Here is a 13,533-nt window from a genome sequence, read left to right as displayed (position 1 = left end):
GGCATTGCTGGCACATGATGGCATATATCACATTGGTGGATGTGCAGGTGAACGAGCCTCTGATAGTGTGGCTGATGTTATTAGGCCCTGTGATGGTGTCCCCTGAATAGATATGTGGGCACAGTTGGCAACGGGCTTTGTTGCAAGGATAAGTTCCTGGGTTAGTGGTTCTGTTGTGTGGTATGTGGTTGTTGGTGAGTATTTGCTTCAGGTTGCGGGGCTGTCTGTAGGCAAGGACTGGCCTGTCTCCCAAGATTTGTGAGAGTGTTGGGTCATCCTTTAGGATAGGTTGTAGATCCTTAATAATGCGTTGGAGGGGTTTTAGTTGGGGGCTGAAGGTGACGGCTAGTGGCGTTCTGTTATTTTCTTTGTTAGGCCTGTCCTGTAGTAGGTAACTTCTGGGAACTCTTCTGGCTCTATCAATCTGTTTCTTTACTTCTGCAGGTGGGTATTGTAGTTGTAAGAAAGCTTGACAGAGATCTTGTAGGTGTTTGTCTCTGTCTGAGGGGTTGGAGCAAATGCGGTTGTATCGCAGAGCTTGGCTGTAGACGATGGATCGTGTGGTGTGGTCAGGGTGAAAGCTGGAGGCATGCAGGTAGGAATAGCGGTCAGTAGGTTTCCGGTATAGGGTGGTGTTTATGTGACCATTGTTTATTAGCACTGTAGTGTCCAGGAAGTGGATCTCTTGTGTGGACTGGACCAGGCTGAGGTTGGTGGTGGGATGGAAATTGTTGAAATCATGGTGGAATTCCTCAAGGGCTTCTTTTCCATGGGTCCAGATGATGAAGATGTCATCAATATAGCGCAAGTAGAGTAGGGGCTTTAGGGGACGAGAGCTGAGGAAGCGTTGTTCTAAATCAGCCATAAAAATGTTGGCATACAGTCTCTACGTAAAAGAATAAATGGACACAAATCAGATGTCAAGAATTGTAACATTCATAAACCAGTCGGAGAACACTTCAATCTCTCTGGTCACGCGATCACAGACATGAAGGTCGCTATCTTAAAACAAAAAATCTTCAAATCCAGACTCCAGCGAGAAACTGCTGAATTGGAATTCATTTGCAAATTGGATACTATTAATTTAGGCTTAAATAGAGACTTGGAGTGGCTAAGTCATTATGCAAGGTAGCCTGTTTCCTCTTGTTTTTTCCTACCCCCCCCCCCAGATGTTCTGGTTTAACTTGGATTTTAACTTGAAGAGTGGTCAGTTTGGATGAGCTATTACCAGCAGGAGAGTGAGTTTGTGTGTGTATGGGGGTGGGGGGGATGTGAGAACCTGGATTTATGTAGGAAATAGCCCAGCTTGATTGTCATGCACATTGTGTAAAGAGTTGTCACTTTGGATGGGCTATCACCAGCAGGAGAGTGAATTTGTGTGGGGGGGTGGAGGGTGAGAAAACCTGGATTTGTGCTGGAAATCACTTTAGATAAGCTATTACCAGCAGGACAGTGGGGTGGGAATAGGTATTGTTTCATATTCTCTGTGTATATATAAAGCCTGCTGCAGTTTCCACGATATGCATCTGAGGAAGTGAGCTGTAGCTCACGAAAGCTTATGCTCTAATAAATTGGTTAGTCTCTAAGGTGCCACAAGTCCTCCTTTTATATTTTAAAGGTTTCAGAGTAGCAGCCATGTTAGTCTGTATCCGCAAAAAGAACAGGAATGCTTGTGGCACCTTAGAGACTGACAAATTTATTACAGCATAAGCTTTTGTGGGCTACAGCCCACTTCATTGGATGCATAAAATGGAACATATAGTAAAAAGATATATATATACATACAGATAAATTGGAAGTTCCCATACAAACTGTGAGAGGCTAATTAGTTAAGATGAGCTATTATCAGCAGGAGAAAAAAGCTTTTGTAGTGATAATCAAAATGGCCCATTTAGACAGTTGACAAGAAGGTATGAGGATACTTAACCTAAGGAAATAGATTCAAAATGTGTAATGACCCAGACACTCCCAGTCTCTAGTCAAACCCAAGTTAATGGTATCTAGTTTGCATATTAATTCAAGCTCAGCAGTTTCTCGTTGGAGTCTGTTTTTGAAGCTTTTCTGTTGCAAAATTACCACCCTTAAATCTTTTACTGAGTAGCCAGAGAGGTTGAAGCATTCTCCTACCGGTTTTTGAATGTTATGATTCCTGATGTCAGATTTGTGTCCATTTATTCTTTTGCATAGAGACTGTCCGGTTTGGCCAATGTACATGGCAGAGAGACATTGCTGGCACATAATGCTGTATATCACATTGGTATATGTGCAGGTGAACGAGCCCTTGATGGCATGGCTAATGTGATTAGGTCCTATGATGGTGTCACTTGAATAAATATGTGGATAGAGTTGGCATCGGGCTTTGTTGCAAGGATAGGTTCCTGGTTAGAGTTTTTGTTGTTGTGGTATGTGGTTGCTGGAGAGTTTTGCTTCAGGTTGGGGGGCTGTCTGTAAGTTTTAGTGTGATCCAGTACTGCCTAGATCAGTTGGTTGCCCAGGCACTCTGGGATATTCAAAGGAGCTCATGGGATTGAGGCACTTAGTTCCCATTGAAATATGAGAGTTAGACACCTAACTTCCTTAGTCTCCCTTGAAAATCCCAGCCTCTCTCCTTATGTGATCCTTGCCATGTCTATGTATCACTGAGGTCTCTGAACAGTGAGTATTTATATGTTGTCTGCCTATTAGTTTCCAGGTGGAGGTTGTTATTGATTTCAAACTATAAAGACCTAAATGGTTTTGAGTCTTGCCTAGATGACAGACCATCTTTCTCCCTATGTGATACAGCAGCAGCTGTGTGCTCAACAGAGGTACTTGTGCTAAAAATAGCCCAAAGGGTTAAAAAGGAAGGAAAAGTGGCAGGGCATCTTCTGAAATGTGCCCTTCTCCTTGATCAGATAGACCTTGGATTTGTTAACTTCTTAAGATGCTGGAAAGCTCGAGGGAGAGAAGAGTTCTGGGTGCTTGGTAGTGTGTATATATGTGGGGGGGGGGCGAGCGGGGGTTAGAGAGTGGTCAGATATGGGGTTAGCATGCTGGACAAATATTCTAGTTTCAGCAAGCCAGTGTGCACTGGAATTTTGTGTGGGGTTTATTTTTGTAATCACACACCGTACTTGCTGTAAAAATGTCTAGCACCAGGGATAGATGCTTCAGATTAATCCTTTCAATAAATAAGTCAAATAATTGTATACAGCTCAGTGGTGTGAAACACAGACTATATCAGCCTTATGTCTGAATGGTCATACTTTTGTTTACTTTATCTGAAAGAATATATGCATATATTGTAGTTTAATTATTCCACAATAAAATGATTTGATTGGTGGAAGAGGGAATGATACAGGAGATAGGCATATTGGTTTTGATTGATTTTTTTCCCTTTTGACCTCACCTTGTTTTTCTTGTTGCTATTTATTATTAATCATTGTTGTAGATTATTTTAAAATGTTTTTATGTATTTAAATATATTTATCTGAAATGCCAGTGTGACACTAGTTCTGCAGTTAACAGACCATGGAGAACAGTTACTGGCCTTTGTTGAAAGGTATAACAGGCAGAGCTTGTAGCAACCTACAGTTAAGATTGCCTAACACTTTCTATTAACTCCTGTTTTCAGTTGCTAATAAAGGTGTCAAACTTTAATCTCTCAGACTGAAAATTTTCCATGCTTGCTCTCTGCCTCAGAATGAATTTTTGGAATATTTCAGCGAAAGGGAGAATAAGGCTAAGGATTAATAGGTAGTTTGGCCAATGTTAACATTTTTTCCAACCATTCCCTTGAAGAGCTTTAGCGCCTCCTTGTTTTGGAGCAAGACTTGGTATTTGGAAAAGGGGTGAGCCTAGGTGTCAGAGAGAGGTTTTTTTCTGTCCCCATACCAGAGTTACAAAGTGCACGTGCTCAGTGGAGCTTGTTAGGAGCTTGCTGCTAAAACCTCCAAATGTTCCACCCAGCTCCATAAAGCTACCTACATGCCAACTGCACTATGTTCCAGTCCTACAGAGCTCCCCACACGATAGGCACAAAGCTAAAGCTCCAGATATAGGAATGCTCCAGTAGCTTTGGCCCATGGGTGGTTGTATTGCATTGGGAGTGAGGAAGAGTGAGCCTGTGAGTTCTAGTTAGGGTTCTTCCATTAGCTGGGTGTTAATTCTATGTATGTCACTTCCCAGGCAGTCTTAATTTGGCCCCTTATGTGTATGCATGATGATGGTATTTAATTGCATGTTTACATACTACTTGTTCTACAGAACCCTTGCTTTATCCAGTGCACTGGAGAGACCATGATTGAGAAAGAGGGCTGTAAGAAAAGAAAGGATGTTCTCTTGTGTTTAAGGCAGTGCACAGGGACCCTGCAGGTCTGTGTTCCAACCCTGGCTCTGCTATTGATTTCCTGTGTGATAGCTGGCAAAATGACTGTGCACACACAAGGCGGTGGCCTTAATGCTTGGCTCTTCTGTGGGAAGAGGGCATACATTTGGTTTTGAAAGCTCAGTAAGCAGATTAAAATGTGTGTCTGCAGTGAAGTAATCTCCCTAGACAGCATCTTGCAGCTCTCAGCACATTTTTTTTTTCCATTTTAAAAGAGGTTTCTACAATTACAGTCTCACGGTTTCTGTTGGGTTTTTGGAATACTAATGTTAGACATGTAAAATAAAAATTAACCTACCAGTGAGGAACTTGTGCTCACCTTGATAAAGATGGGTCTGGATTGCCTTTCTTTTCCATGCTAGAAGCTACATGTTCCTCCAAAGTAGTTCAGTTTATCTCCCGCCTATTTTTCCATCACCGTCTGTACCACAGCGTAAAGGCAATGGTTTATCTGCAAAATAGCATCCTGGGTTTATTCGTGGGGCTCCCAGAAATATTGGTGATGGCAAGAAGAACAAACCAGATCACTGTCCTAGGATAGATCCTAATGGATGTCTGGGTCAGGCTAACTGAAAATGGCTGTGGTTACAAAGAACATCTTCCTTCTTTCATTTCTCTGCTCTTTACCTACCTTCTGTACACATGAATAATCAGCCAATCCCAGTAGGTGCATTGAAGTGGGGCTTGCACTGCAGGACATACCCTCTGAAATGTAAATATCTAAAGCAGTTTAAAACAACAAAGCAGGTTGCCCAAACTCGACAGAATTATTTACTGGGTCAGCTGAATTAGTCTGTGTGCTGTGCAGTTGTTAAGCGCGTGTAAGAAGAACACTGTTCTAGGTGCATTGCTTTCAAAATTACAGACCAAATACAGTAAGACTATCAGATTTTGGTGGTTCAGTGGTTAGGGCACTAACCTAGGACTTCAGAGATTTGGATTTTAAGCGCCTGTTCTGACACAGACTCCCTGTGTGATCTTGGGCAAATCACTGAGCACCAGATCCTCAAAGCAATTTAGGTACCTAAATATCTTGTTTCAGAGTAGCAGCCACGTTAGTCTGTATCCGCAAAAAGAAAAGGAGGACTTGTGGCACTTTAGAGACTAACCAATTTATTTGAGCATAAGCTTTCGTGAGCTACAGCTCACTTCATCGAATATTCGATGAAGTGAGCTGTAGCTCACGAAAGCTTATGCTCAAATAAATTAAATATCTTTTGAGGATCTAGGCCTTAGTCTTCCTATACCTCAGTTCCCCATCTGTAAAATGGGGATAATAGCACTCCCTTCCATCATAGGAGTGCTGTGAAGATAAATACAGTAAAAGATTGTGAGGCACTCAGATATTACACTAATGGAGGCCATATAGGTACCTAAAATAGATATCTCAAAAGATAGAGGCTGGTATTAGGCAGTTGAAAGTCAAGTTGAAGGAAAGCCATAACAAGTTAAGCCGCTGAATGAGGTTATCAAGTGCCCTTTTAAGCTTCTGACCAGACAAAAAGGAGAGGTGAGACAGAACAGGTGACTGGGGAAGGGACCTATCTTTATCTCACTCCCCTGCTACAAAGAAGTACTGGGCTCATGTGACCACCCTGCCTACCATTTCTCAGAGTTAAGCCAGTTGAATAGGGGGACTGTGAGAGACTAATTGCTTCCAAGCAGGTAAACTGTCTGAAGTGAAAGAACTGTTTCATAAGGTGATGTTCTGTTTATTTGCTTTGCTTTACTGTGTTTATGCAGCAGCCTTACTAGACCTGTAAGTACGCAGTGTTATTTCTGACTTCTTGGGAGACCTGGGTAAAACACAATAGTTCCTCAACACAGTGAAAACATGCCTTGGTCTTGCACTGTAGTCAGGACAATACCACGTTTTAACCATATTCCCAAATCATGTTCTCATCATGTGAAGTCCAAGCCAGAGCACAGTCAATATCAACTGAGTTCCAGCTTCTCTATGTTATTAGACCAACCATGTTGACATCATATTGGAAGACTATATTGCATCTGGCTCCTCCAAGATGGCAGAAACCACATAGTAGTGTCCTTAGGTCCTGTCTTCTCTGAGAATAAAACTGTGCAAGTTAACTACACCATGTTTAAGTCTAGTTTTTCTAGCAGGATTCCCAGAAAAGGGATCTTATATGTTAACTGTGTTGTACAGTCTGTGGACAACCAAATAGTGATTATAATACAGTGATCAAGGTAATCATGCTAGTATCCTAATAGCAATAATTGTATAATTGTGATTCCAGGTAGCACAGTTCTGATCACATTTGGTCAAGGCCTTTTTAGTGATATTTTATTGCGGGAAAAAAACATACCATGGTCCCACACATAACCTTACATGGCCTCCTGAAGTGTGTGTGCTCTGTATAGCAAGATTGGCTAGATTGGGCACTATTATTTACAGTTGCTCAAAATACCAGGTCAAGGGACAGACAATGAAATTGAAAGGGGGCAAATTTAAAGCTGATAAAAGGAAATATATTTTCAGATGATATGCAATTAGCATGCACAGTTCACAGCCACAAAATACAGCTGAGGCTTAGCAGGATTCAAAAGAAGATTAGACCTTTACATGGATAGCAAGAGGTCTGGCCTAGTGAATAGGGAGGAAGCAGTAGATGTGATGTATCTTGATTTTAGTAAGGCTTTTGACACAGTCCCACATGACATTCTCACAAGCAAATTAGGGAAATGTGGTCTAGATGAAATTACTATAAGGTGGGCGCAAAACTGGTTGAAAGACCATACTCAAAGACTAGTCATCAAAAATTTGCTGTCAAACTGGGAGGGCTATCTAGTGGGGTCCCACAATGGTCTGTCTTGGGTCCAGTACCATTCCATATTTTCATTAATGACTTGAAAAATGGAGTGAAGTGTATGCTTATAAAATTTTCAGATGACACCAAGCTGGGAGAGGTTGCAAGCACTTTGGAGGACAGGGTTAAAATTCAAAAGAACCTTGACAAATTGGAGAATTGGTCTGTAATCAACAAGATGCAATTCAGTTAAGACAAGTGCAAAGTACTACCCTTAGGAAGGAAAACTCAAATGCACAACTACAAAGTGGGTAATAATTGGCTTGATAGTAGTACTGCTGAAAAGGATCTTGGGATTATAGTGGATCACAAATTGAATATGAGCCAACAACCAAATGTAGCTGTGAAAAAGGCTAGTATGCTAGGGTGTATTGACAAGAGTGTCGTAGGTAAGACATAGAAGATAACTATCCTGCTCTAATCAGCAGCCTCAGCTCGAGTACTATGTCCAATTCTAGGTGCCACACTTTAAGAAACATATGGGAAAATTGGAATGAGTCCAGAGGAAAGCAACAAACATGATAAAGGGTTTAAAAACCTTGACCTATCAAAAAAAGGTTTAAAAAACTGGGCATATTTAGTCTTGAGAAAGAAGACTGGGGAGACCTGATAACAGTCTTCAAATATGTTAAGGACTGCTATAAAGAGGACGATGATCAATTATTCTCCATGTCCACTGAAAGTAGGACAATAAGTAATGGGCTTAGTCTGTAGCAAGGGCAATTAAATTTAGATAGTCGGAAAAACTGTCTAACCATCAGGATAGTTAAGCTCTGAAATAGGCTTCCAAGGCAGTTTCTGGAATCCCCATTACTGGTTGGACAAAAACCTCTCAGGATGGTCTAGGTATATTTGGTCCTGCCTCAGCACAGGTGTCTTGAGGTCCCTTCTAACCCTACATCTCAATGATTCTATAAATCTTACTCTTCAAGGCAACCTCTGTCTGATGGGGGTTAGGCAGAAATTTCCCTGTGAGCAGATTACCCTGTAGGATTTCTTGCACCTTCCAGTGAAGCAGCTGATACTGGCCACTGTTTAATATAGGATACTGGACTAGATAGACCACTGGTCTGAGCCAGTATGGCAATTCCTATACAGAAGCTATATAATCCTAACACAAAATTCATGGCTATCACTTTGCTCATTGTTGTGTATTGTTTCTGTGATGTCTGTAAAGCAGTTTTTTATGTCATTAAAAACTATACTAATGAGAAAAGGCCATGAGAGGCTGATTAAACCAGAACCTAGGAAAGAAATTAACCTTAGAATTCAAGTTGCCATATTTTACCATAGGTTCTGGTTAGCAGTTGAAGATTTGAAGAAGAGACCTAATCGTGAAGTACCTGCTCGAGTCCAGGAAATCTGGCAGGAGTTTCTTGCTCCAGGAGCTCCCAGTGCCATCAATCTTGATTCCAAAAGTTATGACAAAACCACACAGAATGTGAAGGACCCAGGAAGATACACATTTGAAGATGCTCAGGTCAGTATATGATCTTCATCCAGGCACTTCTGAGGTATAGCACCAGCCACTTGATGCACACTCTTACAAACAGACATATTTGGTAAATATAATATAGTGTTCACTTTTCTAAAAATATCAGTATCAATGCAGTATGGGGGAAATTCATTCCTTTGATTAAGACCTATGCATTGCTTAAGTGTCATATGAGCCACAATTTTGATGACTGTAGTGGTGCAAAGGCTTCAAGCTGGCCCTCTGCAGATGTGTGAATTTGCCCTGCTAGCAGGGGGTGTAGTGGCGAATATAGGTACAGTGAAACTAATTCTCTTCAGGTACCAGTTTTCTTAATCCTTTTGCTCGATTGCATTAAAAAATGCTACAGAAAATCAAATGAATATCTGCCTCTCAGGATCTGCTCTTGAAGGACTTTTCTTAATCAAAATGAGGAATCTGTTTTCCTCTGGATGCATGTTCATAACTCTCATTAGCGTTTATAGGAGGCAAAAGTTTATTCCAAGGAAAGATTGTTTATCCCATAGGAGAAATAAATACAAAGGCTTGTACTGAGGTTATTTCTGAATCCTGACCTATGTACAAGTGAACCTTATAAACCTCATTGTAAAAGTAATATCCACAGAACAGCATGGTAGGCTTCTAGGAACTGTTCTTCAAGGAGTGATATTCTAGGAATGAAGGACAGTTTGAGTATGACTTCCTAAGGTTTTTTTAATAAAGAAATATGGTACCATACACATAGCAAACAGATAACTCCAATCCGAGTGGCCTTTGTTTTAGATTGAGAATAGCAAAGCACAAAACAGCAAAATTTCCACGAGAGAGCACACAATATATGTCTCCTCTGTAATAGTCTGCATTAAACTAAACACACAATGGATGTCTGCCTCCACTGAACCTTTAGAGATTTAATGGTACAGTACACAGAAAACAAAGACATAAATTACATAGTTAAATACTTCAGAAGCTCTGGAAGCAAAGCTATGTTTAAACTGCTATTGCTAAAGAAGAGCAAGCTTCCTTGCCATTATCCTAGTTTTGAAAATGGGTATGAAAGTTCAACACTCCTTTATTTTCTTTCTAGAGTTTTTCCATTTGTGTATGGTCTGAAGTATGCAGTCTCTATGCAAAGGGGCTTTTTCCCATCAGAACTCCTTCCTTTGATCCAGTTCAGCATAATTTAAGTCTGGCAGTGAACACTTCTCACTCAGAGCAAGCAGGATAGGACTCACCTGTGCTGCCTTGAACATTATGATCTTTACCCACGGTGCTTAAGTGGCAAAGACTTTTTCAGTAGAGGACCCCTTCTTCTGGAATTTGCTGCTTGTGATGGTCTGCCAGGTTTTAAGTTGAAGAGCCTCTAGGGCATCAAACAAATAACTTTATTTTTGTTTAAAATACAGCTCTACTCTGTAAGTGACTCACTATAAAAATGGCATCATGGGGTTCCATATTTGTCTCTTGTAGAGTCCAAATCTAATGTGTTCAATTTACAAGTAAAAAAATGTTTTTTCTAACTCCAGCTTTGCCAGCTTAACCTGGAATCTGAGAAGCAACCTGGGTTCATTAGTTCTTGTGCATTACTACCAGTAATAAGTTCTGCAGGTTAAGTTATTCTCTGTGACACTTCTGTGTGGCTGCTGTTTGCAATGGTGTTTGCAAAGATTTAATTGGCTGAATATTGTTAACCAATTCTGTTGATACTGTGGATGAAGGAACAGAATCATCTTTGTTCTCTCTTAGCTGCATTAGCTGTGCTTACAAAAATCAAATGGTGTAAAGACTCACTAAAGGGGCCAGATCTGACTCTGAATGCATGAAGGTAGCATGTTGGGTTAGAAGATGCTATTTTTACATGATCGCTTTTCAGAGATTATAAATGCATTAGATTATCAAAACTGAAAGAACTTTGAAAATTTGATCGACTTCTACCCTACATTTTGTCCCCTTTTTGTTTACTTTCTCCATTCACTCAGCTTGCACTGTATAAAGTGTTAGGGGTTTCATTTTCAGGTTCATTCACTAGGTCAGTGTTGTTGTGCCAGCATTTCCCCTATACTGCAAGAGAGAGTTTAAGTTATTTTATAAACTGGTTTCATTGAATGTTTACAAATCTATATTTCTATTCATATTGGGTTTTTTAAACCCTCCCACCCCAGCTGTATAAAAACAAATACAGACTCATGGACTTAGACTACTTTACATTTTAGCCCTTCAGTTTTTAGGGCATTCTTTGAATTTGATTTCTGAGCATTCTCTCTCTCTGTAGCAGAGGCCGCTCAACACAATCTGTTGCCCTAGGCACACTTTAGTATGCTGTCCCCTGCGCCACTCAGGTTTGGCCCAGTCTCCCCTCTGTCATAACAGATGGGCGACCAGGCCAAATCTACTACCCTGGGCAACTGTCCAGAAATCTGCAGCCCTTGGAAGCTGCCTAGCTTACCTATAGCTAGAGTGGCCTCTGCTCTGTAGATATTTGTAAATTCTTCAGGGCATGACTTCACATGCATCTGAACGGTACCTGGGGTATGATCGTGTGGCCCAGTTCATGGGGCATGATCTTGACTGGGATCTCAGGACACTACTATATATAAATACTACCAGATAACTACATTAAACTGGATTTATGTCTGAGTACATATCAGTAATTTTCAGATAAACATATTACAGGGATATTGTAATTATCTGAAAACCAGATCCAGGAAATAGTTAAGGTTCAATTTAAAATAAATCCAAACATGTTATGGTATGGAAATGGACAGTTAAGGCATCCAAACAACTTTAACGCTGCCCTATAGTGAAGTGATGCAGTTACAATCAGTGCATAATAGTGTTTGCAGTCCCAGATTAGATTAAATTTAAAGACACATTTGACTCTGCACCCCTCATGGTATCACTACAGAGTGGAGTTTAACAGAATGGCTAATTTAACCCTAAATACAATGTCTTCAAGTGTAGCCCATGGATTAAATTTTAGTAAATTTATCTATAATGGAAGTTTTGAAGAGTCTATTTAGCTGATGTACTTGTAAATTCTCAGAAAATTCATTCAATACAGAAGGAGTGCTGTAATTTAAAGGGAAGGTACACTGTATTCTTCACACATGACAAAGTGGTGGATTCTACTTTAAGTACAAAAGTCAATTCAGCCTTAACTTTAGAACTGCAGCGAGTGCTCTTTCCATAAAAAATATACGAATAATAATCTCTAGTATCTCTAGTATCTCTCGATAATGGCATTAAATATTCTGTTATGCATCTTTTTGATCTTAGTCCACTGCATCTTGTTTTCAGAACATTAATTCAAAATGTCAATTTTTTAAATTTTATGTCTTTTCTCTTTAGGAGCACATTTACAAACTGATGAAAAGTGATTCCTATCCTCGTTTTATACGATCCAGTGCCTACCAGGAGCTGCTACAGGCCAAGAAAAAGGTATTAGTCCATCTTGTCTTTTTGTTGCCACTGTGCTCAGTGGTGGTGATGTTTGCTACAATACGTGGATTTCTCTCCCCTGTGCAAGTGCTGCTGGATATCTGGTAGGTAACCAGGTTGGCTTATTTAGAGTGTCACATACATACAGTAGTTTGATAAATGGATCCTGCACGTGTGTATGTTTTAATAAGTTAAATTAGCCCAAAACCTATTTTTATTTTTACATCTCACATTGTAGCACTCTTTCTGTTACCAAGCAATTTAAACTGAAAAGTAGTTTACAAGTACGTTAAATAAAATAAAATGCCTGCAGTATAGTCTTGCAAATTTGCAAATATAATGATTTTCCTTTTCTTTATTTTTATTTTAAAAACCTACTAATTTGTTTAAAATTGATCTCACTGGTATGAATAACTTCTGATTTCATTTTTTTTTAAAAGTATCCTAGGATTTTGCTTTCTCTCCCTGTTATTAGATGTCTAGTTTTTATGAGGTTAGGAATCTGATATGAATGTAAGATCGTGTTATACTCAGGCAAACAAAAAATCTTACCATGATACATGACCCTTGCTTTTTAAGGTTCAGATTATGCAATGAGCTCAGCACAGACAAACCCTCACTGTGTGGAGCATCTTACATGATAGGGGGGTCAAAGTGCTGAATGCAAGGAAATTCCAAAACATTTTCCGATGCAAAAGTCTATAATGAAATTGTTGTTTGTTATTAGTGGGTCTGATTCTGCAACCACCACAAATTCTGAAATCCTATTGCAATCAGTTGGGAACACTGTTTGCAAAATCACGCCCATTATCCTATGTAGAAGTAGTAGTAAGCTAGTTATGATCTTGATAATACTAACCTGTGCATAAAATGAAAACCTAAAAATTATATGGAAGTACTGTATGGTTTTTTTCAAATGTTAGTTTCTGAACATCCAATATGGAGAAATGTTGAAAGTTCCAGAGAGCTGCTACTGTGTATGCGAAGTCCTTAAGTTTTGCAAATCTCAGTTCATTGACACAAGAAATGCTCTTCATTATTTTTTTTATTTTCAGTTTTTCTTTTTAATCAAACCAGTTTGATCCACCTGAGAAATGTTTTTTTAATCAAATATTATAACTGCTTTGCCTGTCCATTGTTATATAACAGGCATTCATTAGCAGCTTCATACCTACTTTTGCTTCTTGATTTGTACATGAGCTTTGTTTTGCAGTCCATTGTTTCATCATCCTTCTTTTCTGCTCTATTTGTTTCTTGCTCTTCTTCTTTTTTCTCCCCTTTTCTTTTCTTTTTCCTTTTTTTATTTCCCCCTTTTTTTAATTTAAGTTGGAAAACACACTGGATCGTCGAACATCTTTTGAGAAATTCACACGCAATGTGGTAAGTTTGTTACCTTGGCAAACTAATAAGCCTGATCGATGAAATACCTT

The 13,533-nt window shown here is 39.6% G+C and overlaps 1 protein-coding gene across 9 annotated transcripts in view; it reads left to right on the top strand.

Moving 5' to 3' along the window:
• The window catches only part of RGS7 (regulator of G protein signaling 7), a 429,679-nt gene that overhangs the window by 401,576 nt on the left and 14,570 nt on the right, over positions 1 to 13,533 (top strand). For 6 of the 9 annotated variants that reach the window (XM_084622895.1, XM_084622893.1, XM_084622899.1 and 3 more), the window contains 3 exons: positions 8,485 to 8,671; positions 12,014 to 12,103; positions 13,430 to 13,483. In XM_084622895.1, coding sequence (XP_084479021.1) covers positions 8,485 to 8,671; positions 12,014 to 12,103; positions 13,430 to 13,483 — 331 coding nt within the window. The remainder of the gene's footprint in view (positions 1 to 8,484; positions 8,672 to 12,013; positions 12,104 to 13,429; positions 13,484 to 13,533) is intronic. The other 3 variants (XM_084622894.1, XM_084622901.1, XM_084622900.1) reach the window with 1 other exon arrangement.

This window comes from Lepidochelys olivacea (assembly GCF_965140295.1).
Source record: "Lepidochelys olivacea isolate rLepOli2 genome assembly, chromosome: 3".
In the NCBI taxonomy this organism is placed as follows: domain Eukaryota; kingdom Metazoa; phylum Chordata; order Testudines; family Cheloniidae; genus Lepidochelys; species Lepidochelys olivacea.
This window is presented reverse-complemented; position numbering and strand designations above follow the sequence as displayed.